The sequence below is a fragment of the Corythoichthys intestinalis genome, chromosome 1, assembly GCF_030265065.1.
Source record: "Corythoichthys intestinalis isolate RoL2023-P3 chromosome 1, ASM3026506v1, whole genome shotgun sequence".
NCBI lineage: Eukaryota > Metazoa > Chordata > Actinopteri > Syngnathiformes > Syngnathidae > Corythoichthys > Corythoichthys intestinalis.
The window spans coordinates 75395914-75413430 of record NC_080395.1 but is presented as its reverse complement, the minus strand read 5'-3'; the positions used below and the strand labels follow the sequence as shown (position 1 = coordinate 75413430).

At 41.9% G+C, this 17517-nt stretch overlaps 1 protein-coding gene across 4 annotated transcripts in view; it reads left to right on the top strand.

Moving 5' to 3' along the window:
- efl1 (elongation factor like GTPase 1) overlaps nt 1-17517 on the top strand; it is a 95536-nt gene that overhangs the window by 24117 nt on the left and 53902 nt on the right. For 2 of the 4 annotated variants that reach the window (XM_057839980.1, XM_057839954.1), the window contains 4 exons: nt 622-745; nt 13184-13263; nt 13366-13712; nt 17322-17421. In XM_057839980.1, coding sequence (XP_057695963.1) covers nt 656-745; nt 13184-13263; nt 13366-13712; nt 17322-17421 — 617 coding nt within the window. In that variant the 5' untranslated portion in view covers nt 622-655. The remainder of the gene's footprint in view (nt 1-621; nt 746-13183; nt 13264-13365; nt 13713-17321; nt 17422-17517) is intronic. The other 2 variants (XM_057839962.1, XM_057839971.1) reach the window with 2 other exon arrangements.

Genomic DNA, 17517 nt, shown 5'->3' with positions numbered 1-17517 from the left:
CAACTAGCTTTAAAATGACTCATTATGCATTGTTTTTTTTTTTTTTTTTTTTTTTTTTTTATGCTTATAAATTTTAATATAGTTTGTGTTTTTTTTTTTTAAGAATAACAATTTATTGCGTTTGAATCGCTGATTTATTAGGATGTATTGTCACTATATTTGTGGTTGAATAGGTTGAAAAAATAACAGGCAATAATATTGCATATCGGCAATAATTATGAGACAATATATCACTGACTAAAAAATTTTTCGCGACAGGCCTAGTACCACTGTATATACTGTATATATTTTCTTCTGGTTTTAATAACAAAACTATAGATTGAGATGTATGAGGAAAACTTTGAACGGGAGGTTGTAAATTAGGCTGTTTTTTTATTGAACTGGGCTGATTTATGGTGTATTTTATTTTCCCCAAAAAACATACAGTGGTGATGTTTGTAAGGAATTTTTTAATATTCAAACATAAATACTAATATTTGCGTGCTGTTGGTAAGTACATATTTTTAAAGGTTAAAGTGTGCGGGTGACTACTTACCCACCTGATGGCCTCTTGTGAGGGTCATGCTATGCATTTGGCCAGGTCTGTCTTAAACCTTATATCTTGTGTGTGTGTCTTTTCAGCATCCAACATTTTGCCCAAATATACAGTGAAAAGATGGGAATTAATCCACAGGTACTTCTCAAAACTCTTTGGGGAGATTTCTATCTCAATACAAAAGTTAAGAAGATCATGAAAGGAGCTCAGGTAACAAAATTATAATTGTTATAGTAATTATATATGTGTATTACATACAGTGGGGCAAATAAGTATTTAGTCAACCACTAATGTGCAAGTTCTCCCACTTGAAAATATTAGAGAGGCCTGTAATTGTCAACATGGGTAAACCTCAACCATAAGAGACAGAATGTGGGGTAAAAAAAACAGAAAATCACGCTGTTTGATTTTTAAATAATTTATTTGCAAATCATGGTGGAAAATGAGTATTTGGTCAATACCAAAACTTCATCTCAATACTTTGTTATGTACCCTTTGTTGGCAATAACGGAGGCCAAACGTTTTCTGTAACTCTTCACAAGCTTTTCACACACTGTTGCTGGTATTTTGGCCCATTCCTCCATGCAGAGCTCCTCTAGAGCAGTGATGTTTTGGGGCTGTCGTTGGGGAACACGTACTTTCAACTCCCTCCACAGATTTTCTATGGGGTTGAGATCTGGAGACTGGCTAGGCCACTCCAGGACTTTGAAATGCTTCTTACGAAGCCACTCCTTTGTTGCTCTGGCTGTGTGTTTGGGATCATTGTCATGCTGAAAGACCCAGCCACGTCTCATATTCAATGCCCTTGCTGATGGAAGGAGATTTTCACTCAAAATCTCTCGATACATGGCCCCATTCATTCTTTCCTTTACACAGATCAGTCGTCCTGGTCCCTTTGCAGAAAAATAGCCCCAAAGCATGATGTTTCCACCCCCATGCTTCACAGTGGGTATGGTGTTCTTCGGATGCAATTCAGTATTCTTTCTCCTCTAAACACGGGAACCTGTGTTTCTACCAAAAAGTTCTATTTTGGTTTCATCTGACCGTAACACATTCTCCCGGTCCTCTTCTGGATCATCCAAATGCCCTCTAGCAAACTGCAGACGGGCCTGGACGTGAACTTTCTTCAGCAGGGCGACACGTCTGGCAGTGCAGGATTTGAGTCCCTGGCGGCGCATTGTGTTAGTGATAGTAGCCTTTGTTACTGTGGTCCCAGCTCTCTGTAGGTCATTCACCAGGTCCGCCTGCGTGGTTCTGGGATTTTTGCTCACCGTTCTTGTTATCATTTTGATGCCACGGGGTGAGATCTTGCATGGAGCCCCAGATTAAGGGAGATTATCAGTGGTTTTGTATGTCTTCCATTTTCTAATAATTGCTCTCACAGTCTATTTCTTTACACCAAGCGTTTTACCTATTGCAGATTCAGTCTTCCCAGTCTGGTGCAGGTCTACAATTTTGTCTCTGGTGTCCTTCGACAGCATTTTGGTCTTGGCAATAGTAGAGTTTGGAGTGTGACTGACTGAGGTTGTGGACAGGTGTCTTCTATACCGATAATGAATTAAAATGGGTGCCATTAATACAGGTAACGAGTGGAGCCTCGTGAGAAGAAGCTAAACCTCTTTGACAAGCAGAAATCACCAAATGACCAAATACTTATTTTCCACTGTAATTTGGAAATGAATTCTTTAAAAATCAAACAATATGATTTTCAGTTTTTTTTCCACATTCTGTCTCTCATGGTTGAGGTATACCCATGTTGACAATTACAGGCCTCTCTAATCTTTTCAAGTAGGTGAACTTGCAGAATTGGTGGTTGATTAAATACTTATTTGCCCCACTGTACGCCGTAATTTCTGGACTATTGGGCGCCCCTGATTACAAGCCTCACCCAGTACATTTTTAAAGGAAAAAACATTTTGTACATACATAAGCCTCTCCTGCCTATAAGTCACGTGTGCCCACTTAGTAACAAGAGACTAGAGCTGAAACGAATACTCGAGCAACTCGAGTAACTCGAGTTTAAAAACTATTCGTTTATTTTGACAGCTTTAAGCATCACGTTTTGCTCGGACTACTTTTAATGTGGGACAACGTGCTGATGTGACGTGCGTAGAGGACGAAGCAAAAAAACAACAACAAAACTTACTGCAGCAGACAGCAACAACACACAACGCCGACGTTGCTAAATACTTGCCCGCACGATGCTAGTTGGTAGCAGGTATGTTGAACTAGATGCAAAATGACAGACTCGGCCGCGTCTGGGCAGCGTTAGTAAACGGCCGCCATCTTAAAGCAGTAGAGCGCTAAGCGCTAATAAAGAGCGCTAAGCGCTAATAAATAAGATTAACATTACTGTCACAAGCTCACGTAACGTTAGCCCTGCAGAGGGCTAGGTTTCTATTAATTATGACCACTGTCGATGCGTGGCTAACGTGTCTTACATACAGGCTTTAACATAACATAGTGTTGTGGAGTGATGAGGGTGTAAAATAAAAACTCAATAATGCTAACTATCAATTTTAGCTCAGTAGTCATTGCTGGATAAAACACCAAGTAGCACTGGTCCCTAATGTGCTCCAATACATCCTGTATCATACATTTATTTTGAACTCTGCAAAAACTCAAAATCCTATCAGGACTTACAGTTTAGACTAACTTAAAACTTAACTAGAACTTAAAAATGGCTTGACACAAAGAGAAATTCAATTGAAACACGTGGGAAAAAATCTTTTAAGTGATGTGTGTTATCAAGCGTAACGGCATTTTTAGGTAAGATATATATATAAATATATATATATATATATATTTTTTTTTAATAAGATCTAAAAGTTTTTTGCAGTGAATTAGTCTTTTTTTTTTATTCTAGTTACATCTGAGATGCAATTGTTGGCTGCTTTCAACAATATACATCGAAAATAAAGACATTGATTGACTGAAAATGGATCAAGATTAGATGAAATGTCTTGTTTTCTCATGTATATTTATAATTGCTCTTCACCTAAAAATATATTTGTTTTGTCCAATTACTCGATTAATCGATAGAATTTTCAGTCGATTACTCGATTACTAAAGTATTCGATAGCTGCAGCTCTACAAGAGACATTGACAAAGAAATACAGTTTTCAAAGTTTTAATAACACACCTTAACTTTTCGTTCCAAACAGCGCCGGCACTAGGGTGTCCCAGGCCCCCTATATAAAATCACGTATTAACAGATTCGGACTCACACACCCCTTCATTGTATTCCACTTGCTAAAAGAACCGAGCACACGAAATTTCACTCCCATAGCTGGTTGCTAAGCCTTCCCTCATTGACATTCCTACTGGACTGGCAGTGGTTAACGTGTCGTCTCTTCTGACTAATGATCGCCTCTCTCCCAGACCGATTGTCTACCTTGCACATTTCACATTGGACAAGGTGTTACATGCACTGGTGTGCAATACAACTGGATAGTAGCAATACAACTGGATAGTAGCAATACAACTGAAGACAGGGAAACGACAGCTGCACTACTGGAACCTGGCCTTGTCAGCCATGGGGAATTGGCGACCTGAAAGATGAGCTGCCGCTCGTCTTCGTCCTTCGTCGGAATGTCGGTCGCCAGCTTCACCGCTCGCTCGGCAACACCATTCACCGACTTCAGCTTGGACACGACAACTGGAACTTCCCGCAGATCCGCGACTGTAGCTGTGAGAGGCAGCTTCAGGCAGTGAAACAGGTTCTACGACCTCCGAGTGATGAAGTCGCCCAGGTCAGCCCTCTTGAGTGTAAGGGTCCTCCTTCCTTCCAGCCGCCGCCGCAGTTCCTTCCCTTTCTCCTGAGCATCGTAGAGGTTGTAGTCGATCTTGTGATCTTGGCCTTCTCCTCTTCCTCGGTCTTTGTTGAAAACATCGCCAGGGGGGCCAAGTCCTCGCTCAAGTACCAGAGATGCCCACGGTACTTCTTGAGAGCAGCCGAGCCGACTTCACTGTCAACAGCTGTGTATCTGTCCAGCTCCTCGCATATCTCCAGGTCGTTGACAGGTGCATCGACGGTCACTGGAGCTTCGAACCACCGCTTGAGGTAGACCGTCACTGCGAACACGTTGATGTTGCGCAGAGCTCTTGCTTCATGTGGAGTGAGTTGGAACTGCTTCCGGAAGATGTAGATTTTCAGCGAGTAGATGCCTTTGGCCATTCATCGAGCCCGGTGGTACGCCCCAGGCCGGTTGAAGCAGAAAACTTCTGTCCCGGGGCCCGTGAGGAAGAAGCAGGCGAGGAGGAGGAACTCGCGGTAGTCGTCCCTGTGGTGGGTGGTCTCCAGCTGGCTGTCAATAAACCCGACGACTTCGTCCTTCTTGAGACGCACCCAGTCGGAGAGGTTGTCGTTCGGATCGTCGTCAAAGGGAGATGCCTTTGAGTGGTCCAGAAAATTCCATTCTGCTTTGAAGCGGACGAACAGGGAAATATCAGGGCCAGAGGATCGGAAGAAGAGGTCGAAGACAGCTGCGATGACCAGTTCCATGCTATGATGGTGGCAGGCGAGGAAAAGGATGTGGCGGTCCAACTGTGCCTGGAGGAAGGTGCACGCTCCACTGTGGATGCTGGTATTTGCCGCTGTGGTATCGAAACAGAGGCCCGTGACGCACGGCAAGACCTGAGGCCAGTCCTCCAGCAGTTTGAGTATCGCCGTCGCCATGGACTGCCCGGAGCTCTCTGGGATCTTGGGGATGGCGAGGAGCCAAGTGCGATTTTCTCAAAGTAAAGTCACATTCCATCAGAAAAAGACTTGCTTAAACCACCTCCCACGTGGTAAGCTTCCCAAATCCAATGAGTTTTTCAAAATCGGTGATATTTTGGGGGGAAATCCCCCCGCCCCCTTCGAGTTTCAGATACTGTAGCTTTTCTGGATCAGCCACTGTCAACACCAGGTCAAGGCAACACCGCATACGTTCTATGCATGTGAGTGCAAATGGACAGTTGAAAACAGATCAGGATGACGTCCCTATCCGGCTGGCCCCTGTATATGGCATAGCAGACATTACATGTGCTCTGAGGGAACCCTAAATATTAAGCGATCATTGTGAATTTTTTCTCACAGTACTATGGCAAGAAGTGGAATGCATTGAGAGGGTGTGCGAGATTAGTTTCCTGGATTTACTTTTTTGGGACACCCTAGCCGGCATACACGGCAGTTATATAGCAGCGGCATGGAAGATACATAGCATCAGCATGGCGGTGCCGCACTAATTGTGCTGCTTAATAAAAACATAAAAGTATTTGTTAGCAATCTTCATCTTCCTCCTGTGCATTCAAATCATGGAAGTCTTCACCCTCAGTGTTGGATATGAAGACGCTCAGATGCACTTCGCCAAGCACCTACTCAGTCTCTCCTTCGTCGTCGCCTTCAACGTCTCCCATAATGAGGCATATTCACTCCCAGCCTGTGCCGTCTTCCTCGCCTCGTCACGCAGCAGACTGGCCCCTCAAAACCCGTTGGTGATGGCGGACTCTTTCACAGCGCTTCATGCTGCCAGGCTCCCCCGGCAAACCTGTCCAAAAGCTGCTCTTCGCATGCGGCAAGTCTTGTCAAACGATCTCTCGCCGCTCATCATCAAAGTGTCCCATACAACTCGGATGGCCAATTTAATTTCTTGTCGCATTTTCCATGATGCAGTTCTGCCAATTCTACTCATGCACAAAGACGAGGGTCCGCCACCTCTATTCATGCACAACGCACAAAGTTAAACTACCGGAAATAGTGCAAACTAGCGTCTTCCTCGACACATATATTACACGTGTCTCACTCCCACATTCCATGCTCGAGCGCCCCTGGCGGCCGTCAGAAAAATACACAAATTGGCCGCATCATTGCACACGCCGCAGGACCCAAAATGAGGGAAAAAAGTAGCGGCTTGTAGTCCGGAAATTACGGTATGTTATTTATTCATTAATTTTCCATGCCGCTGATGATTGTTTTTTTTTTTTTTTATTGGCATTGACCGTTGGAAATGTCAATTTATTAACAAAAAAATTCCCACATGATTATTCAGATGGATTATCATATTGATGTAAACATAAAGACCGAGCCAGTAATTAATGGTTGAAAATGACCAGGGATTTGAGGTGTGTGTATGTTTGTTGGGGGGGGGGGTCTGCAAAATAAAGAGAACAACTTCAACTGAAGATATCATACCTGTCAACCCGAGGCCGTTGGCAATCAAATAGTGACAAATGCCCTTACAAATTGGTGACTAATCTTACAACGTTTTATATAGGGTGCAATATGAAACAAGAATAAAACTCAATTTTTAAAATAATATGAATTTATTGATAATATTGTAACATATAACCTGGTGCAATCAAAGAACAATCAATATCTTCAGCTACATCATGATTACTAAAATTTAACAGCGACTTTTGTTATAATTGTCTGTAGCACTTTTAGCAATTTCTATCATGTCTTTTGATGGCTGCACTTCAGTTCACAGTTCAGTTTAACTTGAAAGTAGTTTGATAGTGTGTCCAAATATAAATTAAAAAGGTCAATTGATAAAATTAACTTACTGATGCAATGTTTGAGTCAGGGAACATTTCTTTTGCCAATTCTGAGAAGTGATCAGCAGTAGTTGCAGGCAAATTGTGTTCGGCAACAAATTAGCAGAATAAAATCTCTGCTTTCATCACCTTTCATTCTGCAAACTTCATCTTTATGACCAGTGTTGTTAATCTTACTTTAAAAAAGTAATTAATATTTACAAATTATTTCTCCCAAAAAGTAATTGAGTTAGTAACTCAGAGACCTGAATGTAAGTAGTAAAGTAACTGGTGTTACCTTTGATGTTTTTTTCTTAATTTCTCCCCCCCCCCCCCCCCCCCCCCCCAAAAAAAAAAAAAAAAAAAAAAAAAACAGTAACCTTTATTTACTATGTTTGGAAGTCATTTAAAGGGTATGTCATGCCCTGGGAAAATGTTAATATTCCATCATTTATCTATAAACGCATGCCTTTTGTATTCATATCATGCCACTTCGTGTAATTACACACAAGAAAATGAGAGAAATTTGGCTCGATTGTCAAGCTAAAACGACCGGCGCCCGAGATCTGGCAGATTGTGTGCGTGACGTCACGACAAACGAAGAGAGTGCCACCGGCTACTAGGGGGGCAGCGCCTGTCTGCATCAATATAATTCCTTCTAGTGAGGGGAGAATTAGGGGTGTTTTGAGCTGTTTATGCTGATGCATTGTGTTCGTCCTGCACATATTCCAGGTTCCCTCATGAAGAAAAACCCCTCGTTGTCAATAAAAGAGAATTCAGAATTGACAGTGAGGGGTGTTTCTTCAACAAGAAAAAAGCTCAGTGCTTTAATACTGAATGGCGGCGATGATGGCAGACAATTTCGTTTCTAGTTTCAGCGACGAATCCGACGTAGAAGGACGTAACGAATGTTCGTCTAATGGTGACGAGGAGCGTTACGAAGTTTTAATCAGTGTTTTAGGTTACCAATTTGAGCCCAAACGAACGCCAATGCAGCGTAATGAAACGGTCATTGAGGGGAGCAATGACACTGATGAAACATCGGCAGCAGATCGTGTGGGAAACACCAATGATTTGTTTTGCATTTCTTTTTGTGAAGCTGATACACCGTGACTGCAAATTAAAGGAATGCATAGAATAATTATCATTTATTGCGCTATCATAGCTTTTCGCTCTGCCAACAGACACAAATATGAATGGGATCAGAGGATTTGTTCTAAATATTTTACGAACGATAATTTATACATGTGTCCAGTCCTGTATCCAATGCGTGACATTTCTTTTTTTATTATAAAAGAGGACTCACTCTGGCCATTTCGAGCTTGGCTGCTCCCCTCCTTTGCTTAGCCTTAGCCTCCTTTATCAGTCATCGTCCTCTTTCTTGATATCTCAGGACATTTAGGTGGCTGCGCGTGTATGGTCGGCACCGCATCTCCTTTGAGCAGCAATCTTTAAGCAAAATCCGATTTCACTTGTCCATAGTTTGAGAAGCTTTCAGGTGGAAAATGCGCACCACAGAAAAGCGTGCCTGAAGCTGTGTCTAGAAAATTAGCCCTCTTTGCACGGATGAACTTTACCCATTGTCTGCGTAGTCCAGCTTTTTTTTTTCGCGTTCGGGAACTCATGGATACTATATTCCGATAAATAACTATTTGTACACCACATAGCACAGCAGTTTTGAACCATTTATGTGATGTTTTCGTCAAACAAACCGGAACGCTACTCTCTCGTCGATAAAAAACAGTGGCACCTGGCTCCGCCTCGACTGTCAATCACTTGTCGTGACGTCCCCGCCCCATTCGGCTGTTTCCGGAACACTTTCGGGAATGTATTTTCGATAATTGCTCATTAATGTGATTGATTTTTTTTGTTGACTTTATCAATATTTGTTATCTTGGCACATAACTGTTCAATTGATGTCTCACACCCCCTTTGCCGCTACATATCCTTTAATGTTGTGAATCAACTTCTAAAGTTATATTTGCTGCTGTTTTTGCATTAATACACTTCTGTCTACTGTCGACATGTGAAAGTTTTAAAACTGTTTCATCATTTAAAGATTCAAGTCAAGATTTTGCCGATTTAGGAGTATTTTAGATCAAAAGTACTTAGGTTTGCTACGAAGGTTCACTACAAAAGAGCCTTTCTGAGAAGTCTACTGCTTTAAAATGGCGGCTGTTTACTAACGCCGCCGAATGTCATTTCGCATGTAGTTCTATATACACGTGATATCTAGTGTAGCATCAAGTGGGCGTATATTGTAGGCTGTCGGCCACAGTCAGGAAATATTGGAGCCACCTAAACTAGCATCGCGTTTGCAACAGCATCACAACACTCTTACCCTATTCCCACTCCCGCTGTTCTCTCTCCATGTCTCTGATTTTTCTCACGTCATTCAACCAGCGTAGTAACGCACAGTAACACACATTTTCTCCTTGCCGAAACGGTGACAAAATCCAAACGGAGTTAAAAAAAAACAAAAAAAAAAACAATGCACGAAAAACATACAGATTTTGAACTTACAGCGTACACATTTAAAAATCTCTGCTCACTTGTACAAATTACGCCGAAACCGTACAACTTCACAGGTATGAGCTGTGAAAAAAGTGCCAATGTTGCACCACTATATTTATTATTCAACTCAAAATGGGGAGAACATTTTTTTTTTATCATGTTCTCTCTGTGATAAACCTGGCAAGGACAAAGTGTCAATAAGGCACTGCCATATCAAACATGGCTCACAAAGTGAGCACAGGCCGGCAATTCTTGGACCAGAGTCCAGACCGGGGGTCGGCAACCCGTGTTTTAGCGCTGCCCGCGTGGCTCCCTGCAGCATTTTCAAAAATGTTTGAAAACGGACTAAGATGGTTGAGGGAAATATATTTTTTGTTTTGATATGGTTTCTATCAGCAGGGCGGGATGCCATGCAGATGGCAATTGTAAACAAGCCACAACACCTGTTGGCAGCCAAGTACCCAGTTGGGAGTGAGAGAAAAGGTGTGATTCCATTACTTCTGGAGAACTTAGGCTCGGTTCATACCGTAGGTCTTAATGCACGAATCCATTTTTTTCGTGTTTTTCCCGACTCGAGTGAGGCATTAACTTGACGGTCTGAACGGGACACGTCGCATAGAAGTAATCCATTTCAAATCCTATCTCGGTCATTTTGGTATGTAGTTTATATCCGATCTGGGCCACATTTTTCCAGAATGTGGCGGGCGGTCTGAACTGTCAAGTCTCCTGAATTGGAATACATGCAGCAATTACATCAGCAAAGTACGAGAGAGACTGGGCGCTACAGTAGCGGTGCAGCTGTGCGTTAGCGCCTAGCTTTGCTTAAACACGGCTTTTGGGGAAGGGTTGGGCTTGACAACAGTCATAAAAAAATAAAATGGGTTGAGGATAAGCCTGAGAATGCTTGGTTTTCTTTCTGCTCCATATGAGCAGTATTTCAAGATTGCTTACACAGCCGAGACTCGCAAACTGTCCGTATGTGCGTGTGTGTCATGCACGGACGGTGCGTGCATGCTATCGATCCCTATAAACTTTGAATGCAAGACTAAACGGGGATTATTTATGTCTGTTATTTGTGTCCTCTTTTTGGAAATCAAAATATGAGGGACCTTTGAATGAGGTTGAGCCAGCATGTGTGGTCATTTGTTTTGATGCTTCTACGCAAACTTCAAAAACAAAACCAAGGTAATAAAGAAAATAAAAGACATGCCCAGAAAAGGGGCATGTCATGCACGTTCCATTTTGTTGTTTTTCGAAACCTCAGAAAAACAACAACAAAAATCGGATTTCTTTATTGCATTTTTATAATTTCATGAAAGCAATGAAACAATTCATTAATATTGTAATGAAGTTAGACTTGAGGTAGGCATCATACAACAGAGTAGTCACGAGGTGCCTTGGATGCATTGCACGGAAAATAAACATTAAATCCTGAAGGCTCATTATGTATTTTTAGCCGATTTAGTAATTTTGATAGTTGGCTAATATAGCTAATTCAGATACCTACAACGTGTTGCCTTCATTATTAGGCTTTTTTAAATTTCCAGACATATTTGTTTTTTTTTGGTTCAATATGGCTCTTACAACATTTTGGGTTGCCACCCCCTGGTCCAGACAATGCCATTTAGTGTCAATTCCCAAGATGCATTTCGCTGGGCTTTTGCACAGATTTTTAATGATAAATTATGTGTTGTATTAGTTTTCTCAGTGACTATTTCTTTCTGGTAATGCAGTATTTATATGTGAGGAGTTTATTATTCATTATTTTTCCATTTATTATTCATTTTATTTATGCACCATGAATGCAAATGATCTTTGCTCCCTCAACAAATCCCAAGCATTGTATTTTAGAGACACCTAGAGGTCATTCTAAGCATAGTTGCTATGACTGACCGATGGACAAAGGCTCCAAACATTTACATTTTAAGCTACCATACATATTGGTGTAAAAACCGACTCCAATATTTTGTGACAATGGCGCGAGAAGTGGGGTGTTGAGCACCCTCTGATGGTCGGTAGATTTTGTTGTCGTTAAAAATAAATCTATAGATAAAACATTGAAACAATGGAGTATTTAACTTTGGGAATTAAATATATCTGGTGGAAAAGTTTTTTTGGTTTAATACCATGCTTGCTGCCAGGTCACGTTTTGGATGGTCACATGCCGCAAAAAGAATTGGCAATTTTTTTTTTCTTTACAAGAACAGTGACATTTTCTAAAATTCGATTCGAGGTCAAAAATAAAGATGATTATGATAGTTTATAATAGTGCCCAGCGAAGATAAGGTAGCTGTAGATTTAAACCGTGGAGAACATCAAGTAGTTTGCGTTGTAGCCAGAATTGTTAATCTAACTGGTGTTACTTTTCGTGTTTTTTTTACATTAAAAAAAAAATCAACAAAAAAAAGCATAGGTCACACTATGTGAAGTTCAAAACCAAATTCTTAACCCTAAACTTAAGAGACACAGGGATATTGTGGATATTGCGATAACTAGATAGTAACCTTTGCTATGTTTGGAAGTCATTTAATGTTGTGAATCAGCTGTTGAAGTTGTTAAAATTGTTCCCGTTATTGCATTAGTTACCTTCTGTCTACTTTCAACAAAGTTTTAAAACTGTTTCATCTCTTAAAGATGGATTAAGTCAAGATTTTGCCGATTTAGGAGTGTTTTAGATATAAAGTTACTTAGGTGCGCTAGGAAGGTTCTCTACAGCAGAGCCTTCCTGAGAAGTATACTGCTTTAAGATGGCTGCTGTTTACTAACGCCGGCGAGTCTATCATTTCACGCCGCCATGTCTGTCATTTCACATCTAGTTCTATATAGAAGTGATATCTAGCGTAGCATCAAGTGGGCGTAGTTTGTAGGCTGTCGGCTACAGTCAGGTATTATTGGAGCCACCTAGCCTAGCGTCGCGTTTGCAACGACATCACAGCTCCTTTCACTCCTTCCCACTCCCGGTCTTCTCTCTGTGTCTCTCAGACTTTTTTCGTGTCATTAAACCTACGTAGTAACGTATAGTAACGCAGACCTTTACATCCTGAGTAACGGTAAAGGCCTTGCCAAGATGAGAAAAGCAATTAATTAGATTACTCACTTCTGAAAAAAATAACGCCGTTAGTAACGCTGTTATACTATAACGCCGTTATTAACAACACTGGTTGTAGCCATCTTACTCTTTGTTGTTGCTGTTCAGCTGTCGCCGGGCAGAGCCCTATCTGAGGCTTCTTGGACCTTTTAGTTTTCAAATGTGTTTGTGTGTCATTGCGCCATCTAGCTGCGGTTATTTGCTTTATAATAAACAGGCGTTTTCATTTCCAATACAAAAACTATACTATACTATAACTATGAATACACACTGTAGGTGAAATAGAATGCAGCCCCCCCGCTGTGAGTGACTTTCAGGGCCCGTTTTCCGATATTATTTTAAATGCTTTTTTATCGGCCGATGTTATCTCCCATATTGAACAACTTTAAAGTAGGATATAAATGTTAGATCTTACTGTTCAAATCTCCTTGACAGCCAGTGGCTATGGTAGTGAATAATCATTTTATACCACTGTAATGAGTTTGCACAACACTTTCCTGATGTACTGTCTTTCCCCTTGTTTTCTCTAGGCCAAAGGCAAGAAACCACTGTTTGTTCAGCTTGTTCTGGATAACATTTGGAGTTTATATGAAGCTGTCGTTACCCGTAGGTGGGTCAGAAAATCTTTTAAGAATTGTATATCAAACAGCCTCACTTCTTTGCATATTTTTACACATGATATTATACCTGTCATTTTGTAAATCTTTAACAGAGACAAGGAGAAGGTTGAGAAGGTGCTGGCATCTCTTGGTATCAAGGTGATGGCGAGGGATTTTCGCCACTCTGACCCCAAAGTCCTTCTGTCTGCTATATGCAGCCAATGGTTACCAGTGTCTCAAGCTGTCCTCTGTATCCTTCTTTATTGTGTAATTCTTTTCTCATTGTTTGTCAGATTGTATTACTATTATTTTGGATTATTCTTTGACGCTGCTATAGCAATGGTGTGTAACAAGCTTCCTAGTCCATTGGACATTACAGCAGAGAGGGTGGAGAATCTGATGAGTGTAGGAGTGCGGCGATTTGACACCTTGCCTGCGAGAACACAAGAACTAAAAAATGGTATGAATGCAAGCACAGCTTGCTTTCTGTACTCTTTAACTTAGTTTTAAACAAGCAGTAAAGTGAAAAATAATTGGGTTGTACAACCCCTAGCAAAAAGTATGGAATCACCAGTCTCGGACGAGCACTCACTCCAGGGGTCGCGTTAACCGAATATTTTCCGTCGTTGACCGATTTTCTAAAACGGTGACGGAAAAAACTGAAGTCCATCTGTCATTTTGACAGGTTGCAATTCACACCCCAGACCACAGGGTGGCGAGTGAGCATATTAATTAGCTATTGTCTCTCTTGATGCATGACGTCGTTGGCCTTACTCTGAAAAATGTCAATGCAACTGAGTGTCCGAAGTTTCTTCAAAAAGCCCCAAAACGACGATGGTGTTGATAAAAGAGGTGAAAAAACAGGGACTGCACAAGCGGGCACGCAATTCAAGTCCATGCGCACCAGGAGGAAGGTGTAAGACTCCGTTCAGGCCACAGCAGGTGAACTGTTAATTTCATTGTTCCATATGTAGCCGAGACCATGGTCCTCAGTCGGAAAAGGGTGGAGTGCCCTCTCCGGGTCGGGGATGAGATCCTGCCCCAAGTGGAGGAGTTCAAGTATCTTGGGGTCTTGTTCACGAGTGACGGTAGGAGGGAGCGGGAGATCGACAGGCGAATCGGTGCGGCGTCTGCAGTAATGCGGACGCTGCACCGGTCCGTAGTGGTGAAGAAGGAGCTGAGCCGAAAGGCAAAGCTCTCGATTTACCAGTCGATCTACGTTCCTACCCTCACCTATGGTCACGAGCTTTGGGTCGTGACCGAAAGAACAAGATCCCGGATACAAGCGGCCGAAATGAGTTTCCTCCGCAGGGTGTCCGGGCTCTCCCTTAAAGATAGGGTGAGAAGCTCGGTCATCCGGGAGGGACTCGGCGTCGAGCCGCTACTCCTCCGCGTAGAGAGGAGCCAGCTGAGGTGGCTCGGGCATCTGGTTCGGATGCCTCCCGGACGCCTCCCTGGAGAGGTGTTCCGGGCATGTCCCACCGGCGGGAGGCCCCGGGGACGACCCAGGACACGCTGGAGAGACTATGTCTCTCGGCTGGCCTGGGAACGCCTTGGGATCCTGCCGGAGGAGCTGGTTGAAGTGGCTGGGGAGAGGGAAGTCTGGGCTTCCCTGTTAAAGCTGCTGCCCCCGCGACCCGACCCCGGAACAAGCGGAAGATAATGGATGGATGGATGTAGCCTATCTACTGGGGCCACAGTCAGCTGTTTTTGTCACTATGGAGAAAAAGTTACATATTCATCTGCTTGATGTGTGATGGCACGGTGTGGATTCTCTGTTAATATTCTGTCCAAACAAGCTTAATTTAAAATGAATGAAAACTAAATACTATTGAATATGTTGAAGCGGTATGCAATGTTAAGAGTCTTGTTAGCTCGAATTGCTGTGTCCAGCCGCTGTAGCTCTGCTGCTCTCTGTGAACTCTCTATTCAAGCCGGAACGCGCGCGGCTCTTAAGTGTCTCTGTCACGTGACTGTGTCGTAGCCGGTAACGCGTTCAGCCAAATGCCAAACAAAGGGACACCACAATGTCATTATCATCATTTAAAAAATTTAAGTGACGGGTAAAAATAGATTATGACCGGATTTTTATGACCCTGTCAGTCAAAATGACGTACAACGAAAAAGTCTAGCGCAACCTCTGACTCACTCAGACATTTTATCATGTAGAACAAACTCAGATTAAAAAAAAAAAAAAAAAAACTTGAAAAAAATAATGAATTAGTTCAAAGGTGCAACTCTTTAGCTTTCAGAAACACTAAGAGAAATGAATAAAAAACATGGTGGTAGTCTGTAAATGTATGTTAGTTTTATAGAGCAAGTGCAGGGAAATATATATGGAATAACTCCATTTTGAGGAAAAAAAATAGGTAATCATGAGAAACAAAGAAATAACAATCAAAACACATTTGTAGAATTTAGTAGCACCACCTCTGGCTTTTATGACAGCTTGCATTGTCTGAGACATGGACTTGATGAGTATTCTTCATCAATTTGGTGCCAACTCTCTGGTTGCAGTTGCCAAGTCATCCTTGCAGGTCCAGAGCTTTGCTGGGGACCATTTTTTTCAATTTCCACCAGTTTTTCAATAGGGTTTAGATCTGGGCAATTTGCAGGCCAGGACATTGACTGGATGAGTCTTTCGCTCAGGAATGCTTTAACAGTTTTAGCTCTGTGGCATGATGCATTGTCATCTTGGAAAATGACATATTTTCAATTGAAGGGATAAGAAATCTGTCTAAAATTTCAATGTAAACTTGTGCATTTATTGATGATTTAACCACAGCCATCTCCCCAGTGCCTTTGCCTGATATGCAACCCCATATCATCAAAGACTGAGGGAATTTTGATGTATATTCTTCAGGCAGTCATCTTTGTAAATCTCATTGGAACAACACCAAACCCAAGTTGCAGCATCATCACCTTGTCCAGTGCAGATTCTTGACTCTAGTCAGTGTTGTCAGGTTGGGTGGGTCCCCGGCCAGTTGGGTTGTTTTTAACGACATGTGTCAGGAGAGAAAAAAAATGTTATTCATGTTATTCACGCAAATGGTTGATTTTCATAATTATTGAGATCAATAACTGACGTGTTAACCTGGGCCAGCGGTTTTGATAGTTGAGCCAGTTGACTTCAAAAGCCACTGGCCCACAATTTCCCTTATCGTCGACCCGTGTCGTTCCTTTTCGAGGCTGGCCTGACCGCAGTAGTTTTGCAGCTTGGCAAGATTAGCACCATTTAATGTTATCCTAACTCTGATGCAGGTCGGACTTTCAGTAGCAAAATTAATGTTGTTTCACCCACCTCTACAACATTGACGTCTTTTCGCATTACTTAAAGTGGCTGCTGCTGGCCGAAAAAATGTCTAATATCCCTAATCTTCAAAGGGGGCGGAGGAGGCAGTATGTTGTCGACATGAATCTGTTGGAGCTGTTTGAGTGTGAGTGTGCGTGTATGGGGGTCAAGTCATCAGCTAATCAAACATGAGTTTGAGGGGGAACAAAATGGACCCCTAAGTCCCTAAGCCCAAGTGATTAGGGATAAATGTAAGTCTGAACATAATGAAAATGATTCGCTTAATAATGGTAGGGTCCATTCTATCCTTACAACATATGGGAAGACGATCGAAATTACCTGAAGTTATTATATAATGCAAATAAGGTTAAAAAGTCGGTGGGGACAATTTGAGCATCCTGAAACGTTGGTAGTGTTATGTCCCTACCGTCCCTATGCAAATCTAAGTCCTTGTGCGAGAACTAATCTCCGAATTAAACTGGACAGATATAGTCTCCTGATAAAGCTTGTCAGATAGAAAAGCAGAAGAGACGGGCAGATTCTTGCAAACTATGGTCTGATGATGTGATATTAGTGTAACAATCATTTTACCTCAAAGTTTTTTTTGTCCCTTGTGATCACAGTCAATCAACTGCTTGCCAGAGAAAGTCATAGAATTTAAAACAACAAAATAGAAAGATAAGATAAGAATCAGTAACTGTTAAAGGTGGCTTTTCAGAATCAGTACATCTTCTCTATATGTAACGATTCTTGCTTTTCATTCATCATGTTTTCCAGCATTTCTCCAGTGTTCAAGTGATGGAGACGCCCCTGTTATTGTTTTTGTGTCCAAAATGTTTGTTGTAGACGCAAAAGCTTTGCCTCAGAACAAACAAAGGTAAGCATGACATTGCATATAGAACATATTTCTGTTAGGCAAGCACCTACCATGGAAATTTCAAACCCGCCCCTTGTTTCTAGGTGGGAGAACTTA